Source organism: Antechinus flavipes, chromosome 3, assembly GCF_016432865.1.
Source record: "Antechinus flavipes isolate AdamAnt ecotype Samford, QLD, Australia chromosome 3, AdamAnt_v2, whole genome shotgun sequence".
NCBI classification, from domain to species: Eukaryota; Metazoa; Chordata; class Mammalia; order Dasyuromorphia; family Dasyuridae; genus Antechinus; species Antechinus flavipes.
Genome location: NC_067400.1, coordinates 232,312,556 through 232,335,174, shown reverse-complemented (window position 1 = coordinate 232,335,174; position 22,619 = coordinate 232,312,556). Strand labels below are relative to the sequence as shown.

Below are 22,619 nucleotides of genomic sequence, written 5' to 3'. Positions count from 1 at the left end.
TCATGATTAACAATTATTTAGGAAATTAGCACTCTAGTGGTGAAAGTTATGGTTGGGATTAGGAAAATATCTTTTTCTTGAAACATTTTGGTTCTCTTATTTAATTGTTTGGGAGATTAGCTGTCTATTCACAAATTTAGCCCATTTAGGGTTTATTTTTCATCTTTATAAATTACAGAATGTTCATCTTCAGTCTTCATCAATCATACCAATCATATTCTTTAGTTTCCTATTTTCATATTTTAAAGAAAAACGAGCAGGTCTAAGATGACCTGAAAGTCTGTATTTCACACTATTAGTATTTCCACAATCATTCTTCTATCACTCTCTTTGTTGATTCTTCCATAAGAATATAAACTTTCATTCCTTTAAACTCTGTAGTTGTCATAAAGACATTTAGTCATTGTAAGATTACTTGCATTACTTCACATGTAAACATGTTCATTGCACAAGTTCAAGATATGGTTTTCAGTCTATACAAATTTAAGATATTTGAATATGAAATTCTGGGAACTGATCCTTTGTTCTAATCTTAGCTGGAAGGAAACATATGTGGGATGCCAAGTAGCATCCCTGTTTATGGTTCAAACATTAGCCTAGCAAAATTCCGAATGGCACATCCCCAGAAGGTTAGCCATCAAGGTAACAATTTTTATCCTAAGGAAATGGTCTAAAAATAACCTATTAAGTCAAAGGCAGTGATTGTAGTCTGCCTCGGTGGAAGGAATATACACTAAATGCATAAAAAAGGAACTATTGGGAAGTGGTGCTATGAATTCCTACATGTAGAATTGTGTGAAATGTGATGGCTTTTTAAAAAAACAGTAAATTAATGCAGTAAAAGTGGCAGAAATCATCTTGTTCACCCATTTAAAAAGAGACTGGAGGAATTTTAGTATTCCAACTTTTGAATCTGATATAGGTAAATATATATCCCTTACTCAAACTCGGTATTATTTTCTATGTTAAGTTAAATCTTGAATAAAATGACTTCTACAAGTGTCTCAGAATATTTCAGGGCTATATGCAACTATGACATTACTTTAGTGGTCAAAGTTTGTATTATAATGAAAAAGTGCTCATAACTTTGAATCACCTTAATTGCAAAATGAAAGTATCTGAATAATTTGGAAAGTATGCTAGTTCAGGGGAAAAAAAAGTAGAAACTGAGAAGTCAAATACTCTGGTTTCTGGTCGTTGGTCTAACTAATTATATGATCTTGGAAAAAAAAAACATTTTATGTTCTTGTGATTCAAGGATTTTGCTTTTGTTTTTAAATATGTAAAATGGTGAAGATCATTCCTGGCATATAGATATTAAAAGTACAGTGGGGTAAATGAATATAGAACCACTTAGTGTCTGAATAATGGAGTCATTTGCTTTAGATCATCATGGAGAAAAGGGTTTAGAAAAAAGTGACAAGATTATGGTCACGAAGGATATTAAGTTATCTTATTAAAATTAAGAGAGAATGAGGAAGGACAAAGGCTGACAGTCTAAGAATAAAGATCCACTCCCTAAGTAAAAAAATGTTGAAACTCACACATCTAGAATTAAGAGAACTACCTGAAAGAGAAAAACTTTATAGAAAATAAGGAGGGAGAATGAGGATGAAGGAAATGATACAATTTTAAAAATCTTATATTTATAAAAAATTAATGTGAAATATGTATAGGAATTTATTTTTTGTTCTTAATAAAAGGATTGGAAATATGAAAAATACATGAAAATGTCATGAACCAATATGATGATAAATTTAAGTAGGCGATATGATGACACTCTGATTTCTCCTACCTTTCCATTACCCTAGAAAATCCAAATCTATTTCTGTTTTTGGAACAGATCTTAATATTTAAAAATATCTTCTTAATTTATTTGATAGATGTTTAAATTTTCTTTTATTCCATATTGTTACTCTGTTATCTTTATTCAAACAAAATACCTAAGGATGTTGATTCTTGGGACTATTGTAGATACTACATGTATTGTACACATACATAGTACATGCATACAAACACACACACACACACACTCACACACACACACTTTTACCAAGCTATTAAATCTAAAAAAGTTATTTTTTTTAAGGAGGGCATTTGTTAAAAGATAGTGCCATAAATTTGTAGGGTTGGTATAATTTGAAGTTTTATCATGAAAATAAAAACAACATAAAGGAAAACAAGTGTAGAGTCAATCTGTCAATCTGAGTCATCTCTGTGCACTTAAAAAAAAAAAAAACACCTAATTTAAAGCTTAATCCACCCATGGGACTTAATAATTAGGGAAACAATAAAGCTAATGAAAGAAAATAATTCCTAAGTGTATGCCTTATCAAGAAGTTAGGAACATTCTTCATGTCAATAGGCAGTTAGTTAAACATAGCATGACAACTACTCAGCGTGACATTGGGAGTGAAGTTACATCTCTATCTGCCAGCTTCATCTGGCAGTCGATTGAACAATGAGTCAGAACAAGCAAGAGAAAAAGGATGTGTGCTTCCTATTTGAAAAAGGAAAAGAAAATGTTAAGATATATGAGATGCATCTCTTAATTAATTAGTTTGAAATTTAAAAGTCAAGAGACATCTCTGAAAATCATCTTCTTTTCAAAGCCCCCGGTTTGAATCACGGATATTTATTAGAGTTGTTATACTTATGATATATTTAGGAAACTAATTAATGAAAAAAACAAAATACAAAAGTAGAATCAAAGAGACTCCTAACCTTGTTACAATCATTTTAGAAGTTAGAAAACTTTTCTTGTCATCTTTAGTAGTGAGAAATCTTTACTTAAGACTTCTGTGGGCTTTCGGATTATTGAGATCATTTGGTGACTTTCAAAGAAAGTTCTCTTCCATTGTTACTTCTCCCCCAAACTCCCACATACCTTAACTTTCACAAAAAATAAAGAGGAGATACCAGAGGCATCACATTACTTTGTATAGATACAAAGCAGTCTGAGTATTAAATGTAGTTAATTCTTGATCTAAGATATCTGTTCTTCAGTTATCAAAACTATTCACATTCTAGTTAACCATTTAATATCATTTCATCAATATGTAACTTTGTGATAGTTTAAAATTTTTATTTTCTTAAACTATTTAGCTCTCTCTGTGAATACATATATATGTATGTATATATGTGTGTGTATGTTTTCATCATACTGTATTTCAATCTCTACATTAAATATTTAAAAATGATATAGTTTGATAATTGGCCACATCAGAAAATTCAACATAGACCAAAAGATTGAGAGATCCAACTAACATGGGACATAAAAACTTTTAACAATGTTTACTTGTATGTACTTTTTCTGTGGTTACTTAGCAGTGAAAGCTAGTAATTAAATAGTATTTCTTCTCTTTGAAATTGTCAAGAATATTTCAGGAAATCTCAGAATAGACTTCTTAAAACAATAAATAATATTGGATTATGGAAGGTAAAGTAATCTAAAATCTTCTTTCAGTTTTACTATTTAAAGTAGTATGGATTCTAAGATTCCCTAAAACAAGTCACTCTATATATTACTCTCCCTTTTTGGAATTATCTCATTAGGCATTATATGTCACCTTATCACTTGTTGGGAAATTTGCAAGTGAACTCATAGGAAATCAATTTCCTAGCTTTAGCAGGGTCTTGCTTTTAAAAAAAAATCCTTTTCTTAAACAGCTATTCACAAATGCCAACAAGTTCAGTGAAGGATGAGACCAATGATAATATTACAATATTTACCAGGATCCTGGATGGTCTCTTGGATGGATATGACAACAGACTACGCCCAGGACTTGGAGGTGGGTATATGATCTTTTTGTGAAGAGAGATGAATACTGGGAACAATTACACTTCTTTATTTCTTGTACTAAAGAAATTTGTACAAGAAACTCTATGGAGTGGCTCCTTTTATGTTCCTAAATAACCTTTCACTCTTATACTGAACAGTTAAATCATTGTAATATGACATATTTGGACTAGAAACAGGAAATGATATGCTTAATTTTAAAGAAAGGTCATTTACATGCGAGTTACAAAATTCTTGGTATGTGTTGACTCCTTTCATTTTCACAACAAGTTATGCTAAGTCCAGTGCAAAATATTATCTTAAAAATTTACAAATTAGAAAACTGAGGGTTATTAAGGTTAAGTTACTAGGCTAATATCACACAGATAATTAATGGTTTAGCTAGGACTCAATGAATCCAGTGATCTTAACTATACTGTTCCAGGGATACATGTATCTTACTTTCCATTTTCTAGGTCTTAACTGTTTTAGAGTAAATTTATTGGTTTCGGAGAGCAAATGTTCTTGATAGTATTCTTGCCCAAAGAGAATCACTTTTTCTGGGACACTTAAAGAAAAACAAAAATTTAGGCCAATCCTGAATGGATGGATCTTTACAAATCAATTTTATAAACTCAGCCTTTCAAAGATTTGATGAGAAAATAATTTCCTATCAAGTGAATAACCAGTAAAGAAAAAACAGATGTTCTGCAGAATAGGACAGATTATGATATTCCTTAATAACATGCAGCATTGGTGATAAAAAGTAGTTTATTTAAAAACTAAGAAAAAGGTGATAGTAAGTTTAATTTCCCTTTATGTGGTTTGGTTTTCAAAGTACTCATTTGCTATTCAAATAAGATACAGTGCCAATTTATAAAACACACACTCAAAAGAGAAATTGTAGGAAGCAATAACTGGTGTGAGATGAAATTATTAGAAGGAGGGTTTTCCAATTAGCATTCCCAAAAAACTACTGATCTAAAGATTAAATGTTGCAAAGGTTACTGAATTTTATTTCTGAGTATTATATCAATGATTTACATACACACGTATATACATATGTATATACATGTGTATATGTGTGTGTCTGTGTGTGCATGTGTATTGTGTATAAAGCATTAAGTTAGATCCTGTGAAGAATACATAAACATTAAAGCATTATTCTAACTTTCAAAGAGAATGCAATTTACTTGAGGAAATAAGATATATACATGTAAAGATTTAATATGACAATATCAGCAATATATGACCAGTAGTAAGTGTAGTACTTAGGCTATAAATACTATCAGAGTATAGATTTGAAAGAACTCATTTAGGGTGGATTAGAGTAATGAGATATTTTTTACCTAATAGGTACTTTGTAAATGATGATGAATGGAAAGTTATATGAAAGACATGGGATCAGAGCTGAGTCATCAAAGATGGGAAAGATTTGAGTAAAGAGCAAGGGGAACAAAATGATCAGATATAATTGTCTTCCTAATTTTATAACATAGAATATTTTAAGATATTTCTCAGGAATACCAAATATATTCCAAGTAAATGGAAATATGCTGAAGTCTTCTTATAAGATAGCACTTTAAAGTCCTAATGCTGCTTCAGTAGTAATACAAACAGGTAGGATTGAATATAATTATATTAAATTATAGTTTATAAACCAAAAAATTCTAGGATCCTCTTTTGAAACAATATTTTTAAAAGTGCAAAACTATTAAAGAATTATATTTTGAAACAATCATCTGTTTTATATCTTCAATTGTCTTTCAGGCATTTCAAACTAGCTATCCAGTAGACATCTTAAACTCATTATGTCTAAAATAGAACTCATCTTTTCCTAAAAATCTCCTCTTCTGCTTTCTCTATTAGTATAGAAGGCAATGCCAGTCTATCAATACTAGGAGTCATCCGGTATTCACTATCTCTCACCTCCCATATATAATATGTTGCCAAGGTTTATTATTTTCCCTTTTGCTATGTCTCTCATATACACTCCCTTTTTCCTGTGCCATAACCTTGTTTGCATGACCTACTCCCTTTTATTCTATATTATTGTAATAGCCTGCTACTGGGTTTGAATGATTCTAGTCTCTCCCCAACCCACTCCACTAAAATGATTTTCCTAAACAGATCCATTCATATAGCACCCTTCTGCCAAGAGAAAACTCCCTTGATTTCTTATTGCCTTCAGAATCAAACATGATATTTGGCATTAAAAGGCCTTCATAATCTAGCTTTCTACTTCCTTTCCTGTATTATATCTTACTACCCAATAGATACTCTTTGATCCAATGACATCAGCCTCTTGGGTATTCAAGAACAAGACATCCCATCTCAGTGCTGGGCATTTTTTGGAATACCTCCATACCTGAAATATACTTTTTCCTTTGCTCTGACTACTAGCCATTTCAAGTGTCAACTAAAATTCCATCCTCTACAGGAAGCCTTTGCTAATTGCCTTCTCCTTATCGCCCTGCCTTAATTCCAGTTCCTCCCCTCTGTTAATTATCTCTTATCTTCTTGTATATAATTTGTTTTGTATATATTTGTTTGTGTGTTGTTTCCCTCCATTGGATTGCAAGCTTCTTGAGAATAGAGAATATGCTTTGCCTCTTTGTGTATCCCCAGAGCTTAGCACAATATCTGACACATGATATGCTCTTAATAACTATTAATTGATTAATTAATTATATTAGTTTCAATTATTATGTGATTATTCAATTATTTATGAAATAATTCAATTATTATAAAATTAAAAATCACATTTGCTTCCACTATAATCCTGCTCCTATGTCTGTTGTGGTTGGTGGCTGAGAATCTGGAGTCTCAGAGAAAGCTCTTTGTTAGAAAGATTATGGCTGTGTTGGACAAGCAATATGTTTATTGCTAAAAGCTCAGAATTTGGAAAGGTTTATACTCGGAGTGGTAGTGGTGAATTTTTGCCCAAAACTATTCTGAAAGAATATCTGATGAGTTGTCAGGTAGTCATAATCTGCATTGTTGACGCATAGAAAGACATCGATGAGGAAGAAATGAAGTATTTAACACGAATCCTGATATTGAATTCAATATTATTCAAAGCATTTTATATCCATTATTTTATTTTATTGCTCCATCCACATGGGATACAGGGCAAATATATTTATCCCAACCAGACAAATTTAGAAACTGAGACTCAGAAATATTATCAGAAATATTTCCTGGGCAAAATCACATAATCTATAAGTAAGGAAATGAGATCTTTTGGTCCCAGAACTTTTGACATCAAATATAATGTTCTTTCTATTCCATCAAATTATCTTTTGTGATTAGTTTTTTTTTTTTTTTTTTTTAGTTTGAGGTCATTGGGGTTAAGTGACTTGTCCAGGGACACACAGCTCATAAGTGTTAAGTGTCTGAGTTCTGATTTGGACTCAGGTCCTTCAGATTCCCAAGATTAGTGCTCTATCCATTATGCTATCTAGAGGCTCCATTTTGATTAGTTTTTTTAAAATACTGCTTTACTACTCATATTAACTGAATGGCAATTAATGAGAAAAAAAGGAATGCTGCATTTTCATATATAAACCTCTTTTTCTATTTTATTTTGTCTATGGAATTTTTATTCCATATTTTTATCTCTCTCCATTTTTCTATTTCTTTGTTTATATCTGTCTTCATCTGTCTCTTTTTCTCTTGCATTCATACCCTCTATCTTCCTTTCTGTGTGGCAATTCATTGTGTGAGAGTATCAATCTAAAATGGTTTTATCATTGGCCATCCATTTTGTCTCTGTTTCTTAGAGAATAGTGAATGCATCCTGGAATGTACAATATAATACTACATATCAAAAATTATAGAAACTTTTTTTTATTATAGATGTAATAGCATCATCTTGTGATACAGAGATAGATTATAGGATTTGGAATAAAATTTACTTAAATTTGAATCCTTCTTTTTTCACTAGCTAATACAACCAGTAAGTTAATTACTCACTCAACATTTAAGACAGCTCTTTAAGATGTATGTGGTAAGTTGTGGTGAGCATCATATAAATGGAAGGATTCCCTAGTACTCTGATATAACTGATCCTTGATGTATTGACAGATTGTCATTTTCTGAGTTGAAATATAGAAAATACTCTGGGTCTTAGGACACATTTTGGTGTAATTTAATTTGTACCTACTTTTAAAAACAAAGCAATAGTTTTTTAAAAATTATAATACTCATAGATTAGAAGATTAGATATTCATTAATTAGAGAATAAAATATATCTTCATTGTTTAATTGTTCATCTTTATGAAAATGACTAAATTAGGTTTCATCTTTCTATATTTCAGAGAGAATAACTCAAGTGAGAACAGACATCTATGTTACCAGCTTTGGCCCAGTGTCTGACACAGAAATGGTAGGATACAGGGCATGAACCTTATCAAGCCCCAAATTACATCCAAATGTTAAATGATAACATCTCCAAGGGAGATATTTATTGAAAGATAATAACCTTAATTCTCTTTCTTTGACTTAGGAGTATACCATTGATGTATTTTTCCGACAAAGTTGGAAAGATGAAAGACTTCGTTTTAAAGGACCAATGCAGCGACTCCCTCTCAACAACCTTTTGGCCAGCAAGATTTGGACTCCAGATACATTCTTTCACAATGGAAAGAAGTCCATAGCTCACAACATGACTACACCAAACAAGCTCTTAAGGCTGGAGGATGATGGTACCTTGCTCTATACTATGAGGTAAAGTCCCATTTATGCATTTCTTTAGAATACTGACTTTTTGAAGAGTTCTTTCTTAGCATCACTTATTTCTGGAGCCTTTTGTTTCTCCTCTAGGGAAAGGAGATTAATTTCTCATTGTTTTTTTGTAATGAGCTTCTTCTTTAAGATTATATAATTAATATTAATCATTAAATGAAGTATCTCCTATGAAGTCCTTCTAAGAATAGTTAATGCATCTAGGTATCACAGATCAGGCAGTACTGGACTTTGTCAGGAAGACCTGGGTTCAAAAATACCCCTTAGACACTCACTAACTAGTTATATGACCCTGGAAAAATCATTTTAATTTCTTTCAATCTTAATTTCTTAAATGGGAATTGTAATAAAATCTACTTTGTTGGGTTGTTATGAGGATAAAAAAAAGATAATATGTGTAAAGTTTTTTTGAAAACTATACTATTTAAACACTATATGATAATAATTATTAATTATTTGTAGAATGACCATTGAGCACACAATTCTGTACTAGCTACTATGGAAACATAGTCAATAAAGTCTCCATTCATCAAGTCTCTTACAGCTTACATCAATTCAAATTCTGTTTAAAGATTCCATTTTTTACTTATACTTAGTTCTCTCAGAGTCTTAAAATTGGAAGAACCTTAGGCATTCATGGAATAATAGAAATAAAGATTTTAAAACAAGGAAATTTAGCACTCCTCCAAACCAATTCTCATTTTGCAAATGAAAAACAATACAGAAAGGGTAGATAGTTAACTTGCTTATAGTTATACAGCTTAAAGTGCTTGTTCTTACTTAGGTTTATCCCCAGGGCCTAGTGCAATGTCTGTCATATAATAGACATTTAGTAAAAAATCTGATTAATTGACTGATTATTAGATGGAATTTAAAACTCTCTTTCTAGTGCTCTTCTTATTGCTATTACAAAACCATTCAAGTCTTTTTTAAGGTAGGACAGTGAATAGTCTGACCTGGAGTCAGTAAAACTTCAGTTAAAATTTGTCTTCAGACATTTACTATGTATCTCTGGCAACTCACTTAACCTATATTTCTTCAAGTTTTCTCATTTGTAAAATGAGGATAATAATAGCACCTACTAACTTTTGTTAGTTTTAGTTTTCTCATCTATAAAATAAAGGTAATGGAAATACCCACCTCCAGGGATTGTTTTAAGGATCAAAGGAGATGATAATTATAAAGCACTTAGCATAGTGCCTGATACATAATAGGCACTATATATACATTAATATTATTATTATATTTTAACAAGGAAATCTCACAGGACATATAAGTTGTTTTCTTGAGTTATTATGGATTTGCTATTCTTGCGATACATATTTATTTATTTAGTCTAATATTAAGAAGATGACCTAGATTTAGTAGAGTAAGCAAGTCATTAATTGTGTCTATTTTAAAAACTATAGGAACCATCTTATATTTGCTTTTCAAAAAGCCCTTTTTTATATCTTAAGGTCCTTTTAACATCCAATGTTTAACATATAATTTGATAATATTTTCATACTGGATATCTCATTATTTTTCATTTGGAATGATCTCACTTAATTTCGTGCTGTGAATTGTTCATTAACTCTAAGTAAATCTATCATTAAACCAATCAATTGAACAGAGTTTAAGACAAAAGATTGCCTTAACAAGGTTTCCACTAAAAATCTCCATTTGCACAAAGTATATAGGAAAGACTAAGGAAAAGTACAGAAAAAATATTTGACCTAAGAAGATATTTATACACATAAGAAAATTAAGTCTGTTGAATTCCTTCCCTTTATCTCATAATCTCACACAAAAGAATGAGGATCTTTCAAAATGGGCACTTGATCTTTTTAAAAAGAATGATAGTACAGAAAGAATATTAAGAATACTTTAAGAAGATGTTAATTCTCTCTATTCTATTTCCATTGCCATGGATTTTAAATTTGCCTATCTTGCTCATAGGGAGGAAATGTAGTTTAGTTAAAAAAGAAAAAAAGGGGATTTTCATAAGCTTTAGATGTTAATTCTATTTTCTTACCTCTATCATTAAAAAGCTGTTTTATCTTAAGCAAATCATTCTCTGACTCCAGGTCTTAATATCTATCTTCATTTGTTTAATGAATGTTTGAATAGAGATCTGAACTCACATTGACATTTAATATTCTTTTAATTCTGACTGTTATTCCATAAGTAATACCTTGCATATTTTAAATATGGACAATTCTTCAAAAAAAGTGACTACAAGATCAGCTCTATACTCCAACTATATAAAAAAGGATTTTTCTCCTGACATCATAACTATTACACTAAGGGACAGCCAGAACATTAGCATCAAATTATTACTTTGATTTTATTTTAAATATGATTTTACTTAAATATTTTGATTTTAATTGATGTAGATCTACTTATAATCCCCTTGACTAAAAATACATTTAGGCTTAGACTCTAAAATAGGGCCAGAAGTATGAGTAAGGTTTAGGCCTAGTCCTGAAGGTTATAGTACTCAGAGAGAGGAGTCTTCAATCAAATTGCTTTGAAACTCTTCCATACAATCCTCTCTCCCTTGCCCACTACCTACTCTGTTAATGGTTCTAGATACACCCCTTTAGGAAAGTGACTGAATTATATAAAGCATGAGCCTAATAAATGTTTGTTGAATAAAAACATATTAATTCACTGTTCCCCCTAATTTTGACCAAACAAGTAACATTTACTAAGTTCCACCTATGTAACTGGCACCATGCTAGGCACTGGAGAAATAAAAGAGACAAAAAATTCTCTCTGTCCTGAAGGAAATTACAATCATGGGGAAGAAATAATATTCATATGAATATATAGAATCTCACCTCATTTTATTTCTCTTCACTTTGTTATGCTTCTCAGATGGTACATTTTTGACAAATTGAAAGTTTGTGGTAACCCTGGATTGAGTCTAGTTTATTGATGGCAATTTTCCCAAAGTCTTCATATCATGCCTATCAGATTTTGGTAGTTCACTTAATATTTCAAACTTTTTCATTAGTATTATATCTATTATGGTGATCTGCAATCAGTGATTTTTGATAATACTATTATCATTATGCGGAATACTGAATCTCACCCATATAAGACAGTAGACTAAAAACGTATCTATTGTGTATACTCTGACTGCTCCACCAAATGGGCTATTCCCTCACTCTCTCCCTATTCCCTGAAACACAACAATATTGAAATTACTAACCCTACAATGGCCTCTGTGTTCAAATGAAAGAGTCAATTGATGTGGCAAACTTCATTGTTTTCTTATTTCAAGAAATTGCCACAGCTACCCCAAACTTCAGCAACCACCACCCTGATCAGTCAGCAGCCATCAACATCAAGGCAAGACCTTCTACCAGCAAAAAAAGATTATGACTGATGGCTCAGATGACGATTAGCATTTTTTAGCAATAAAGTATTTTTAATTAAGGTATGTACATTGATTTTTTAGACATTATACTATTTTACACTTAATAGATTACAATATAGTATAAATATAACTTTATATGCACTGGGAAACCAAAAAAATTCATGACTCGCTTTATTGTATAATTCACATTATTGTGGGACTGAACTCTTATTTCCAAAAGAGGCCTTTACAAAACAAGCTCAGTATGTGTGTTTGTTAAATAAAAGATGTTAAATAAATAAAAAAAATAAAAGATTGTTAAATAAAAAAAAGAAGGAAGGCCCTGGAATTAAAAAGGACTGAGGAAAGCTTCCTATAGAAAGTAGGATTTTAGTTGGGACTTAAAAGATGCTAAGGAGGTCATATATTCTAGAGATACATTCCTTGAAATATAATTCACTTACAGAATCTTCTATAGCTGCTGAAGCATCTAGGTGGTGCAATGAATAGAATAAGGACCTCAGACACTACTGCCTTCAGGGTCATATTGTGTGATCCTGGGCAAGACAATTAGTCTTGTTTATCTCAAATCTTTATCCATAAAAGAAACTGGAGAAAGGAATGAAAAATCTATTCTAATGTCATTTTAAAAAACTCAAATGGAGTTGTGAAGACTAAGACACAACTGAAATAACTGAACAATAACAACAGCAGAATCTTTGAAATATGATGATAGGCATATTTTTAAAAATCAACATAAAATGTTTTCATCTTTGAAAAGGGGGTATATTTGTGAGGGCTAAACTCTTTGGATCTTTTTAAAAATATGTATTTATTTCATCAATTTTCAAAAATATGCATTTAAAAATAGCCTTCATTTAAAAATTGTATTCCAAATTATTTTCCTTCTTTCCACTCTTTCCTATTTCTTGAAAGCTATTTGATATCAATTGTTCATGTGAAATAATGCAAAACATATATTTAGATCAGCCATCTTGCAAAAGAAAACAGAAAAAAAGGTTAAAATATTCTTCAATCTGCATTCACATTGTTCTGTCAACATAGTTGGACTGCAGTTTTCATAGTGACTTCTTTGAAATTGGCTTGCCTTGAACAGTGTAGCTAAATCTTTCTTAGTTGATCATCTTCATAATATTGCTATTACTATGCAGTACCCTGTTTTCTTGCTTCTACTTCACTCTTATCAGTTCATAAACCTTCCTGAGTTTTTCTGACACCAACCTGCTTGTCATTTCTTATCACATAATATTACACCATTAAAATCATATACTACAACTTGTTCAGCCATTTTCCTACTGATGGGTATCTCCTTAATTTCCAATTCTTTGCCATCACAAAAAGAACTGCTAGAAATATTTTTACATAAATAGATCATTTTCTTTTTTCTTGGATCTCTGGAACACAGACCTACCAGTGTTATTTTGGGATCAAAGGATATAGACAATTTTATAGCTCTTTGTGTAGAGTTCCAAATTGTTTTCTAAAATCATTAGAGTACTTGACAACTCCAACCAGAGTTGCATTGGTGTCCAGGTTTTTCACATCCTCTGCAGAATTCGTTGTTATACTTTTCTGTCATCTTAATCAATAATGATTGTTATTGTGTCTGAGGTGTTATCCTAGAGTTTAATTTTCATTTCCTATAGTGATTTAGAACATTTTTTCATATCTATTGATAGTTTTGATATATTCTTCTGAAAAATGTCTGTTCATTTTCTTTTACTATTTATGAACTAAGAAACTATGCTAATTATTTTGAGTAGTATTATTATTATTATATAAATTTAGCTCTTCCCTATATGATCAGAAATGAGGTCATTATCAGAGAAACTTTCTATATCTTTTTCATTTTCTAGTTTCCTTCTAATTTTAATTTTGTTCATGTAAAAAACTTTAATTTCATTAATGTCTTCCCCTTCTCCCATTTCATCCATCTTCCTTATCTATTCCTCGTGTGTTCACATCTTTGCAATATAAATGCTCTCTTTCCACGACCTCTTTTAAAGTAGAATACTTCTGTCCTAATGATAAAATTTTTAGAAGCTTCATATATCATCTTCCTATATAGAAAGGTAAACAGTTTAACCCTATTACATTTCTTATGATTTCTTTTTCATCTTTATCTTTTTATGCTTTCCCGTGAGTCTTATGTTTGAAAGTTAGATTTTCTATTCTGTTCTGTTCTTTTCATTAGGAATGTTTGCAAGTCCTCTATTTCATTAAATATCCATTCTTTCCTTGAAATAGTATACTTAGTTTTTTTCTGGATAGGTTAATCTGGGCATAATCCCAGTTCTTTTGCTCCCTTAACATAGTAGCTACTAAATCTTGTGTGATCCTGATGTGGTTCTATGGTATTTCAGTAATTTCTTTCTGACTGCTCAAAGTATTTTCTCTTTGACCTGGAAGCTCTGGAATTTGCCTATAATATTCTTTGGAGTTTTCATTTGCAGATATCTTTCATATGGTGATTGGTAGTTTCTTTAAATTTTTATTTTACCTCCTCTCTCTAGGATATCAGGGAAACCCATGGGACCAATTCTGCTTTTTAAGGAATAATTTTCATTAGTCAATTTTTCTAATTCTTTTTCAATTTGGCCAATTGTGTTTTTGAAAGTGTTATTTTATTTTCCTCAGCATGTTTTGTTCCTCTTTCCCAAACAATTATAATTTTCTTTGTCTACTTTCATTTCTTTATCTAACTTTCCTTTTACCACTCTTACTGGATATATATATATATATATATATATATATATAATATATATATATATATATATATATATATATATATATATGTGATTTTAAGCTTAAACGAAAAAAAAAAAAACACTGCCATGGGCACATAGAACATATGAGAGGATTCAAAATATAAAACAATTTATTACCATTTCAAGCTATGCACTTCTCACTTTATTTTCCCTTTTCTTCCTCCCCTCTGCCAAGAAAGCTATGATTAAGTGTGGATAGATAGATAGATACCGATATCAATATTGTTATCAATACACACACACACATACCTATAAATATATACACAAACATATGTATACACACATATATGTGCATATATTTATATATACACATTTTTGTACATAGATATCTATTATCCTACATATATACACTTAAAGACTCATATGCATCTGTGGAAGATCATATTATGCTGATTGGTTCTTTGTTTCTCTCAAGGTGGATAACATCTTCCTTTATAAATTCAAATCTTTTCATGTTTTTCTCACCCCAACAAATCATAATTTCCTACACCACAGCAATATTCCAATCTTATACTGTCTAATTACTTTAAACAATCTAAAACAGTATTGATTAATGACTTGCATACAATGTAGTTTCTTTGTTTTTTTCTTTTGATTAAATCTATTTTAGCTTTAACTTTGTCTGAGATCATGATTACCACTCCTGATTTTTTAAATAATAAATTCTACTCTTAATATTTATTTTTATGTTTGTGTGTATCTTTTATTTCCTATCCTGCCTGCCTCATTTGCTTTACCTTCTAAAAGGTAAAGCTCTATCTGATATCTATTTGCTTCCTTGCTCTCCTATTACTTAATCTAACCCCTTTCAGGGATTCCTTCCTTATCCTCTATTTCTACTCTTTCCCTTTGCTCTCTTGTTTCTATCTGAACTTAGAAGACTTAAATAACTTTCCAAGTATATATGTTGTTTCCTCTTACCCCTTTCTGATTACTCTACACACCCTATCTACACATCTTTCTATACCTTTATTCTACTCCTTCACCCTTTTATTTCTTTATAAATTTAGAAGACTTTTATTCTCTTCTTGATGTATATGTTGTTCTCTCTTTAATCCCTAAGGTGAGCAAAACTCCTACAAATCCTTCCTTTATTCTTTGTCTTTCCCTATCTCCTTACACTTTTCTTTCTTTCTGAATTGAGAAGACTTCTATACTTTTCTAGATGTCTATGTATTATTCCCTCTTCAATCCATTTTTGATGAGAGTAGAGTTTTAGACCTACCAGTTCTCCTGCCCCATCTAATTTCTCTTTGTCAGGTCTCCCTTTAACACCTTACGTATATAATTACTCTTTTTCACTTTTCCTACATAGTTTTACTTTTTAGAATCATATCATACTCATCTCTACCTCAATCATTCTTTTGAACTACTTAACTACCTAATGACAATCTTAGATATGTGGTTTATATTTCCATGTTTAAAAACATTTGTTCTTATTGAGTCCCTTGTAATTAGTTTTGATGTTTACTTTGGATCTTGTATGTCAAATATTTTATGAAGTTCAGATCTTTTTTTACAACAAAATCCTTGCCAAATTCTAATTTTCAAGGAGTTGTTTTCTTCCTTAAAATTTTGGATCTTCTTATCCAGTTGTTTGATTTTCTTTTCTTTTCCTAATCTTGCTTTTTTTGGAATTGTGCTAATTAAATTTTTTTCCTCAATTTTTCTCAGTTTATTTTGAGTCTTTTTTAATTTATTCTATGAATTATTTTGGAACAGATGACCATTTGCCATTTTTCTTTGGGGTAAGAAAGACCTTTAGGGCATATAAATTTTAGAGTCAGAGCGAGATCCACTCCATCTCACACCACCTTAGTGGCTGGCCTGTCCTCCTACATTTCCTCCACTGAGACCAAGATAGCCTGGGCCCCAGGCAAGGAGACAATAAAGAATTTGGACTTTAACATCTGGCTATTCTTCTGGTGATTAATCTGCCGAAAGGAAGGCTGCTCCAAGACTTCCAGAAAAACAACAAGAACACTATAGTCTTTTTAGTTTTCACCTAAGAAGGTATCCTGATCTCTTGGAATTGCAATTCATGCTGTTTGGGCCAGAACTTGAAACAAGGTGCTAAGTCAGTGGAATTGATAGAGACAATGGTTGTTTAGCATAGTGCTTAACAGTTCTCTAGTTCAGTACATGTACTTAGTACTTACTAGAGTTCTACAAGATTCACACCTTTAAGAGAGCATATATAAGCTAGGAGCCTCAACCAGGATTCAGTCAAGGAGATTTAGAAGCCAGAAGCCAGAGCTCAAGCTCTCAGAAACAAGACTACAGAATGCCACTAAGAAAGCTAACCAGGCTGCAGAAAAGGAGATAAAACTTGGAAAGAGACAATAAAGGATTTGGACTTTAATCCCTGGCTGCACTTGTGATTACTGAACTGAAAGGAAGGCTGCTCCCAGAAGCCCCCCAAGAAACCTGCTCCCAGAAAAGCTTACAGTTTAGAGAAGAATATCACAATGCTCTTCCTCAGGAGCTCTGTTTCCCTGGGACCAGAAGTCATCTTGTTCTTCAGGGACTCTGGTCCCATGTGACTAAAATGACCAAAATGATACTACTCCTAATGGTTTCTGCTCCTGCTTGACGAAAAATGCTCCACTCATTATGCCCAAAAAATTATCAAATTGTGCATACCCTTTGATCCAGCAGTGTTTCTATTGGGCTTATATCCCAAAGAAATACTAAAGAAGGGAAAGGGACCTGTATGTGCCAAAATGTTTGTAGCAGCCCTGTTTGTAGTGGCTAGAAACTGGAAAATGAATGGATGCCCATCAATTGGAGAATGGCTGGGTAAATTGTGATATATGAATGTTATGGAATATTATTGTTCTGTAAGAAATGACCAGCAGGATGAATACAGAGAGGACTGGCGAGACTTACATGATCTGATGCTAAGTGAAATGAGCAGAACCAGGAGATCATTATACACTTCGACAACGATATTGTATGAGGACATATTTTGATGGAAGTGGATTTCTTTGACAAAGAGACCTGAGTTTCAATTGATAAATGACGGACAAAAGCAGCCACACCCAAAGAAAGAACACTGGGAAACGAATGTGAACTATCTGCATTTTTGTTTTTCTTCCCGTGTTATTTATACCTTCTGAATCCAATTCTCCCTATGCAACAAGAGAACTGTTCGGTTCTGCAAACATATATTGTATCTAGGATATACTGCAACATATCCAACATATAAAGGACTGCTTGCCATCTAGGGGAGGGGGTGGAGGGAGGGAGGGAAAAAAATCGGAACAGAAACGAGTGTCAATATAAAGTAATTATTAAATAAAAATTAAATTAAAAAAAAAGAAAAAAAAAAAGAAAAATGCTCCACTCTACTCTTGTACTATGACTGAGAAGTAGGTATACATAATGGAGCTGCCATGAAGTGCCTAGTCCTGAACCTACTAGTAGCACAAAGTTCCTATATAATCTCTTTCTGTCCAGCTTTCTGGTCCCCTTACCATCTCTGGTTTGAGAATTCCTGAAGCTAATGCTTCTTTTGGTGCTGCCACTTATTCCCACAATTGGTATTTCAATCATGTATGACATAAAGATCTCTCTTTCTAACCTCTTCTCTCAAATTTTGTTGACTCTGCCACTCTAGAATTTTTATTTGAAACATTATTTTAAGATTGTTTAGAGAGGAAAATTGGAAGGGCTCAGCTAAATGCTTTCTCTACTTTGCCATCTTGGCTCCTCCTTTGGAATTCTGTCATGTTCTTTAAAAAGAAAAAAGAAAAATTTAAAAAAAAAAACCTCTCATCTTCTAACTTTCAAGTCAAAACATTCAGAAATGGAATTTTCATAACGTGACAATTAAAAAATTGAGAAATATGAATGATTTCTTTTCTTTTTAGGTCAGCAATTTGTCAGGAAACTTTCTTCACGTGAATAGCTATAGGTAATGTTAAATGTTTAGGATTCAAGGTCATGCAATTTTTGAAAGGATTATTGAATGAAGGCTGTGCTATAACTTATAATTCAGGAGTTCTTCAAATTTCAAATGTATTTTCCAGTTACCAATCAGTTAAAAGAAAACATACCTCACATAATCTTTAACTTTTTCCATGAAGAAGTAGCACTGAAAAGGAAGTATGGTAAGATTATGAAATTTAGAATAAGCAATTTGGAATTATGTTCAAAGAGCTATAAAACTATGCATACTCTTCGATCTAGCAGTGTCCTTACTGGATATGTAACCTCAGAATATTATAAAAAAGAGGAAAAAACCCACATGTGTAAAAAAATATTTGTAGCAGCTTTTTTTGTAGTGGCAAAGAATTAGAAATTGAGTGGATGTTTGCCAATTGTGGACTGAATAAGTTGTGGTATATAAATGCAATGGAATATTATTCTATAAGAAAGAATGAGCAGAAAAAGTCTAGAAAGAGGTACATGAACTGATGCTGAGTGAAGTAAGCAGAACCAGGAGAACATTATATGCAGTAACAGTGAGATTTTGTGATCAGTTATGATATTCTTAGCTCTTCTCAGAAATAATGTTCTAAGACAATTTCAATAGACTTGGTATAGAAAATGCCATACTCTGAACCACTGCATAGAATTCCCAATCACTCTATTTTTGTCTGCCTGCTTTTTTGATTTCCTTCATAGATTAATTGTACATTATTTCAAAGTTTGATTCTTTTTGTACAACAAAATATCTGTATGGCCATGTTATACATATATTGTATTTAACCTATACTTTAACATATTTAACATGTATTGGTCAACCTGTCATCTAGGGGAGGGGGTGGGATAAGGTGGGGAAAAACTGGAACAAAAGGTTTTGCAATTTTCAATGCTGAAAAATTATTCCTGCATAAATAAAAATAAAAATAAAATAAATAAATTGTAAATAAAAAGCTATAATAATAATTAAAAAAAAAAAAGAAAATGCCATACTCATCCAGAAAGAATTATGGAGACCCAATGCAAATTGAATCATACTATTTTCACCTTTTAGTTGTTTTATTCACTTTTTTCCTCATCGTTTTTCCCTTTTGTTCTGATTTTTCTTTCACAACATGACAATATGGGACTATATTTAAAATGATTGTACTATATAACATATTATAATGCTTGCTTTCTCAGAGAGAGGGAGAAAAGGGAGAGAGGAAAAAATTGGAACTCAAAATCTTATAAAAAGTAATGTTGAAAACTATATTTACATTTAATTAGAAAAATAAAATAGTATTGAAATTAAAAAAGAAAAACAAAAGAAAAGGGAAAAAAATCCAACTATATGGTTAGCGATTGCTTTGGGGGGATTTTTTCCTATTCTTTATGTTGCTGAGCATCACAGCAATTCAATTTCTTATGCTAGCTAATTCAGGAAAAGGAGACAGAATTAAAAAGGAAAGGAAGATAATGGAAAGAGCTTTAGTATAACAAATACACACACACACACACACACAAATTCTCTAGTCTCTCTCTCTCTCTCTCTCTCTCTCTCTCTCTCTCTCTCTCTCTCTCTCTCTCTCTCTTTCTCTTTCTCTCTCTCTATCTCTCCTCTCCCCTCTCTGGCTTTCTTACAACTTTTATTTAATTTTTGTGCCACCTTGACATATATTCTACAACCTGTTGTTTTCTAATATAATAGAAAGATTCAGACAATCATTTGTCAGGGGATCAGGAGAGATGAATGTTATATATTTCTCTCAGCAAAGCAATTAAAAAAATCAGAGTTGAAAGAACCTTCAGAGGTTATTTGTTCCAACCTATATGTGAAAAAGGAATCATCTTTATAAAATCCTTGACAAGTAATCACCTAATCTCTCCTTAAGAACTTCTAAGACAATAAGTCACTACTTAGCAAAGAATCTGATTCCACTTTTGGACATGTGTAATTATTATATTTTTTCTCAAATCAAATTTAAACTTACCTATGTGGAATTTTCACCCATTCCTTCAAATTGCTTTCTTGGTCCAAGGAAAGATCTACATTATCTTTGACATGATGGTATTTCAAATACTTGAAAACATCTTTTACTTCATTCCTAAATTCTCTGTTTTCAGACTAAACATCTTTCCCTTGCAATCATTTTTTTTTTCACTTCTCTATCTAATTTTGAAACAATTTGTCAATATGCTGGTCAAAATATTTCCTCCAGAACCAAACATGGCATTTTAGATTTATTCTGTACCAGAGCTGATTACAATGTAATAATATCACTTTATTCTACAAATCTTCCTCTATTCAAGTAATGTATAGTGAATTAGCTCTATGGATTTTCCTGCCACATTGTTTATTCTTCATCATTGGAATCTTCTAAATCTTTAGGTCTTTTTTCATGTTATTTCTTATTTAGCCACCACATCTACTTCACTCTGAACTAATTTCTTTTTAAGCCAACTGGGATAGCTCATACTTACAGTAAAGCTCATCATATTTAATTTGTTCTATCATTTTAATCTGGTTAGTTCTTTTTGGATATTTATTGTGACATCTAGTGTATTAGCTGTCCTGTGTTTATGACACTTGAAATTTTCATAAGGACATCATTTATGCTTGTAATTCAAATGATTGATCAAGATGCTAAATAGCACAAGGTCATATAGAGACATCCAGATCATTCTATTAATAATGAAAAATAATGATTTTTAGTACAGACAATATAAGAAGAGTGGGAAAGTACTTAAATACATACATATAGATATATGTATATATATATGCATGCATATATATATATACATACACATACACAAGTATATATACTTGTATACACACACATATATATATATATGTATATATACATATTGATCATGTGGCTAGAACAGAGACAGAATTACTTTTTATTTTGTTTTATGTAGCAAGTGGAATTAAGTGACTTGCCAAAGTTATACAGCTGGGAAGCATTAATTGTCTGAGGCTAGATTTGAACTCAGGTCCTCCTAACTCCAGGGTTAGTTCTCTATCCACCACACCATCTAGCTCCATCCCTTCCCCCGAATTACTTTTTTTAAAAAATCTTTTAACTTTCTTTTTAATCTTTCCAGTGAAGAATATTATCAATAAAAATTTAGAGAAATGTTGGCTGATTACTTACATTGTCAGTCTCTTCAGAGACTGAGAACTATGCATCACAGATGATATAGCATTGCCATATATTATTCTAATTCAATATAGCTATGTTATTGATTTTTCTATAACTTTTAATTCTTGAAATAATCCATGATTTCACTGGTATGAGACCTTTTTTTTACTCATGTTTACTCAAGCTTTCTAAACTTGATAGCATAGTGGCAGATTGAATTAGAGGAATTAAATTAAAATCTTGCCTCTAATGTTTATTATATATAAGAGAAGCAAAGAACTAAACTTTCTTGGGTCTCAGGTTTTTAATACATAAAATTATGTATTGGGGCTCAGAGATCTCTTCCATCTCTCTGACTATAATTCTGAGAGTAATTTTCATAGATCACTGGAAGCAAATAAATCACTTGATGGTCTCTTTTTTGGTGATGATGAGACTATTCAAACTTAGCTAGACTGAACACCACATGACACATTTCCAACTTGGTATTGTCTGTCACAATTTTATGAAACTAGTATAAATTTAAAGGAAGTGAGGTCATTTTCACAGTATGATGATAAATTAGAACATATGCACACACACACACACACACAGAAAACCTTTAAATCCCTTAAAATTACATGGGGTGTTCATATTTTGTGATCAACCATTAGATGGCAGCATAACCATAGTTATAGGTGTATGGAAACCATTTCAGTATCTTAATTGAGTGTTCAAAATTCATTATGTTTTTGCATTAAAAAGGAAATTTATTTAGGGGTTAGACTTTTAATTTAATGCATTGTATTAACTGTGTAATAATTTTAAAAGAAAATTATAGATGAGCATATTAGTCCAGATAACATGTAATTAGCTCTAAAATCAATCAGAGTATAATGAAGAATGGTTAATTGTAGGATTCATAAAAATTT

The 22,619-nt window shown here is 31.4% G+C and overlaps 1 protein-coding gene across 3 annotated transcripts in view; it reads left to right on the top strand.

The window, feature by feature from the left end:
* The window catches only part of GABRA5 (gamma-aminobutyric acid type A receptor subunit alpha5), a 117,722-nt gene that overhangs the window by 7,460 nt on the left and 87,643 nt on the right, over window positions 1-22,619 (top strand). For all 3 annotated transcript variants that reach the window (XM_051984648.1, XM_051984646.1, XM_051984645.1), the window contains exons 3-5: window positions 3,670-3,791; window positions 8,098-8,165; window positions 8,286-8,506. In XM_051984648.1, the coding sequence (XP_051840608.1) occupies window positions 3,670-3,791; window positions 8,098-8,165; window positions 8,286-8,506 (411 nt within the window). The remainder of the gene's footprint in view (window positions 1-3,669; window positions 3,792-8,097; window positions 8,166-8,285; window positions 8,507-22,619) is intronic.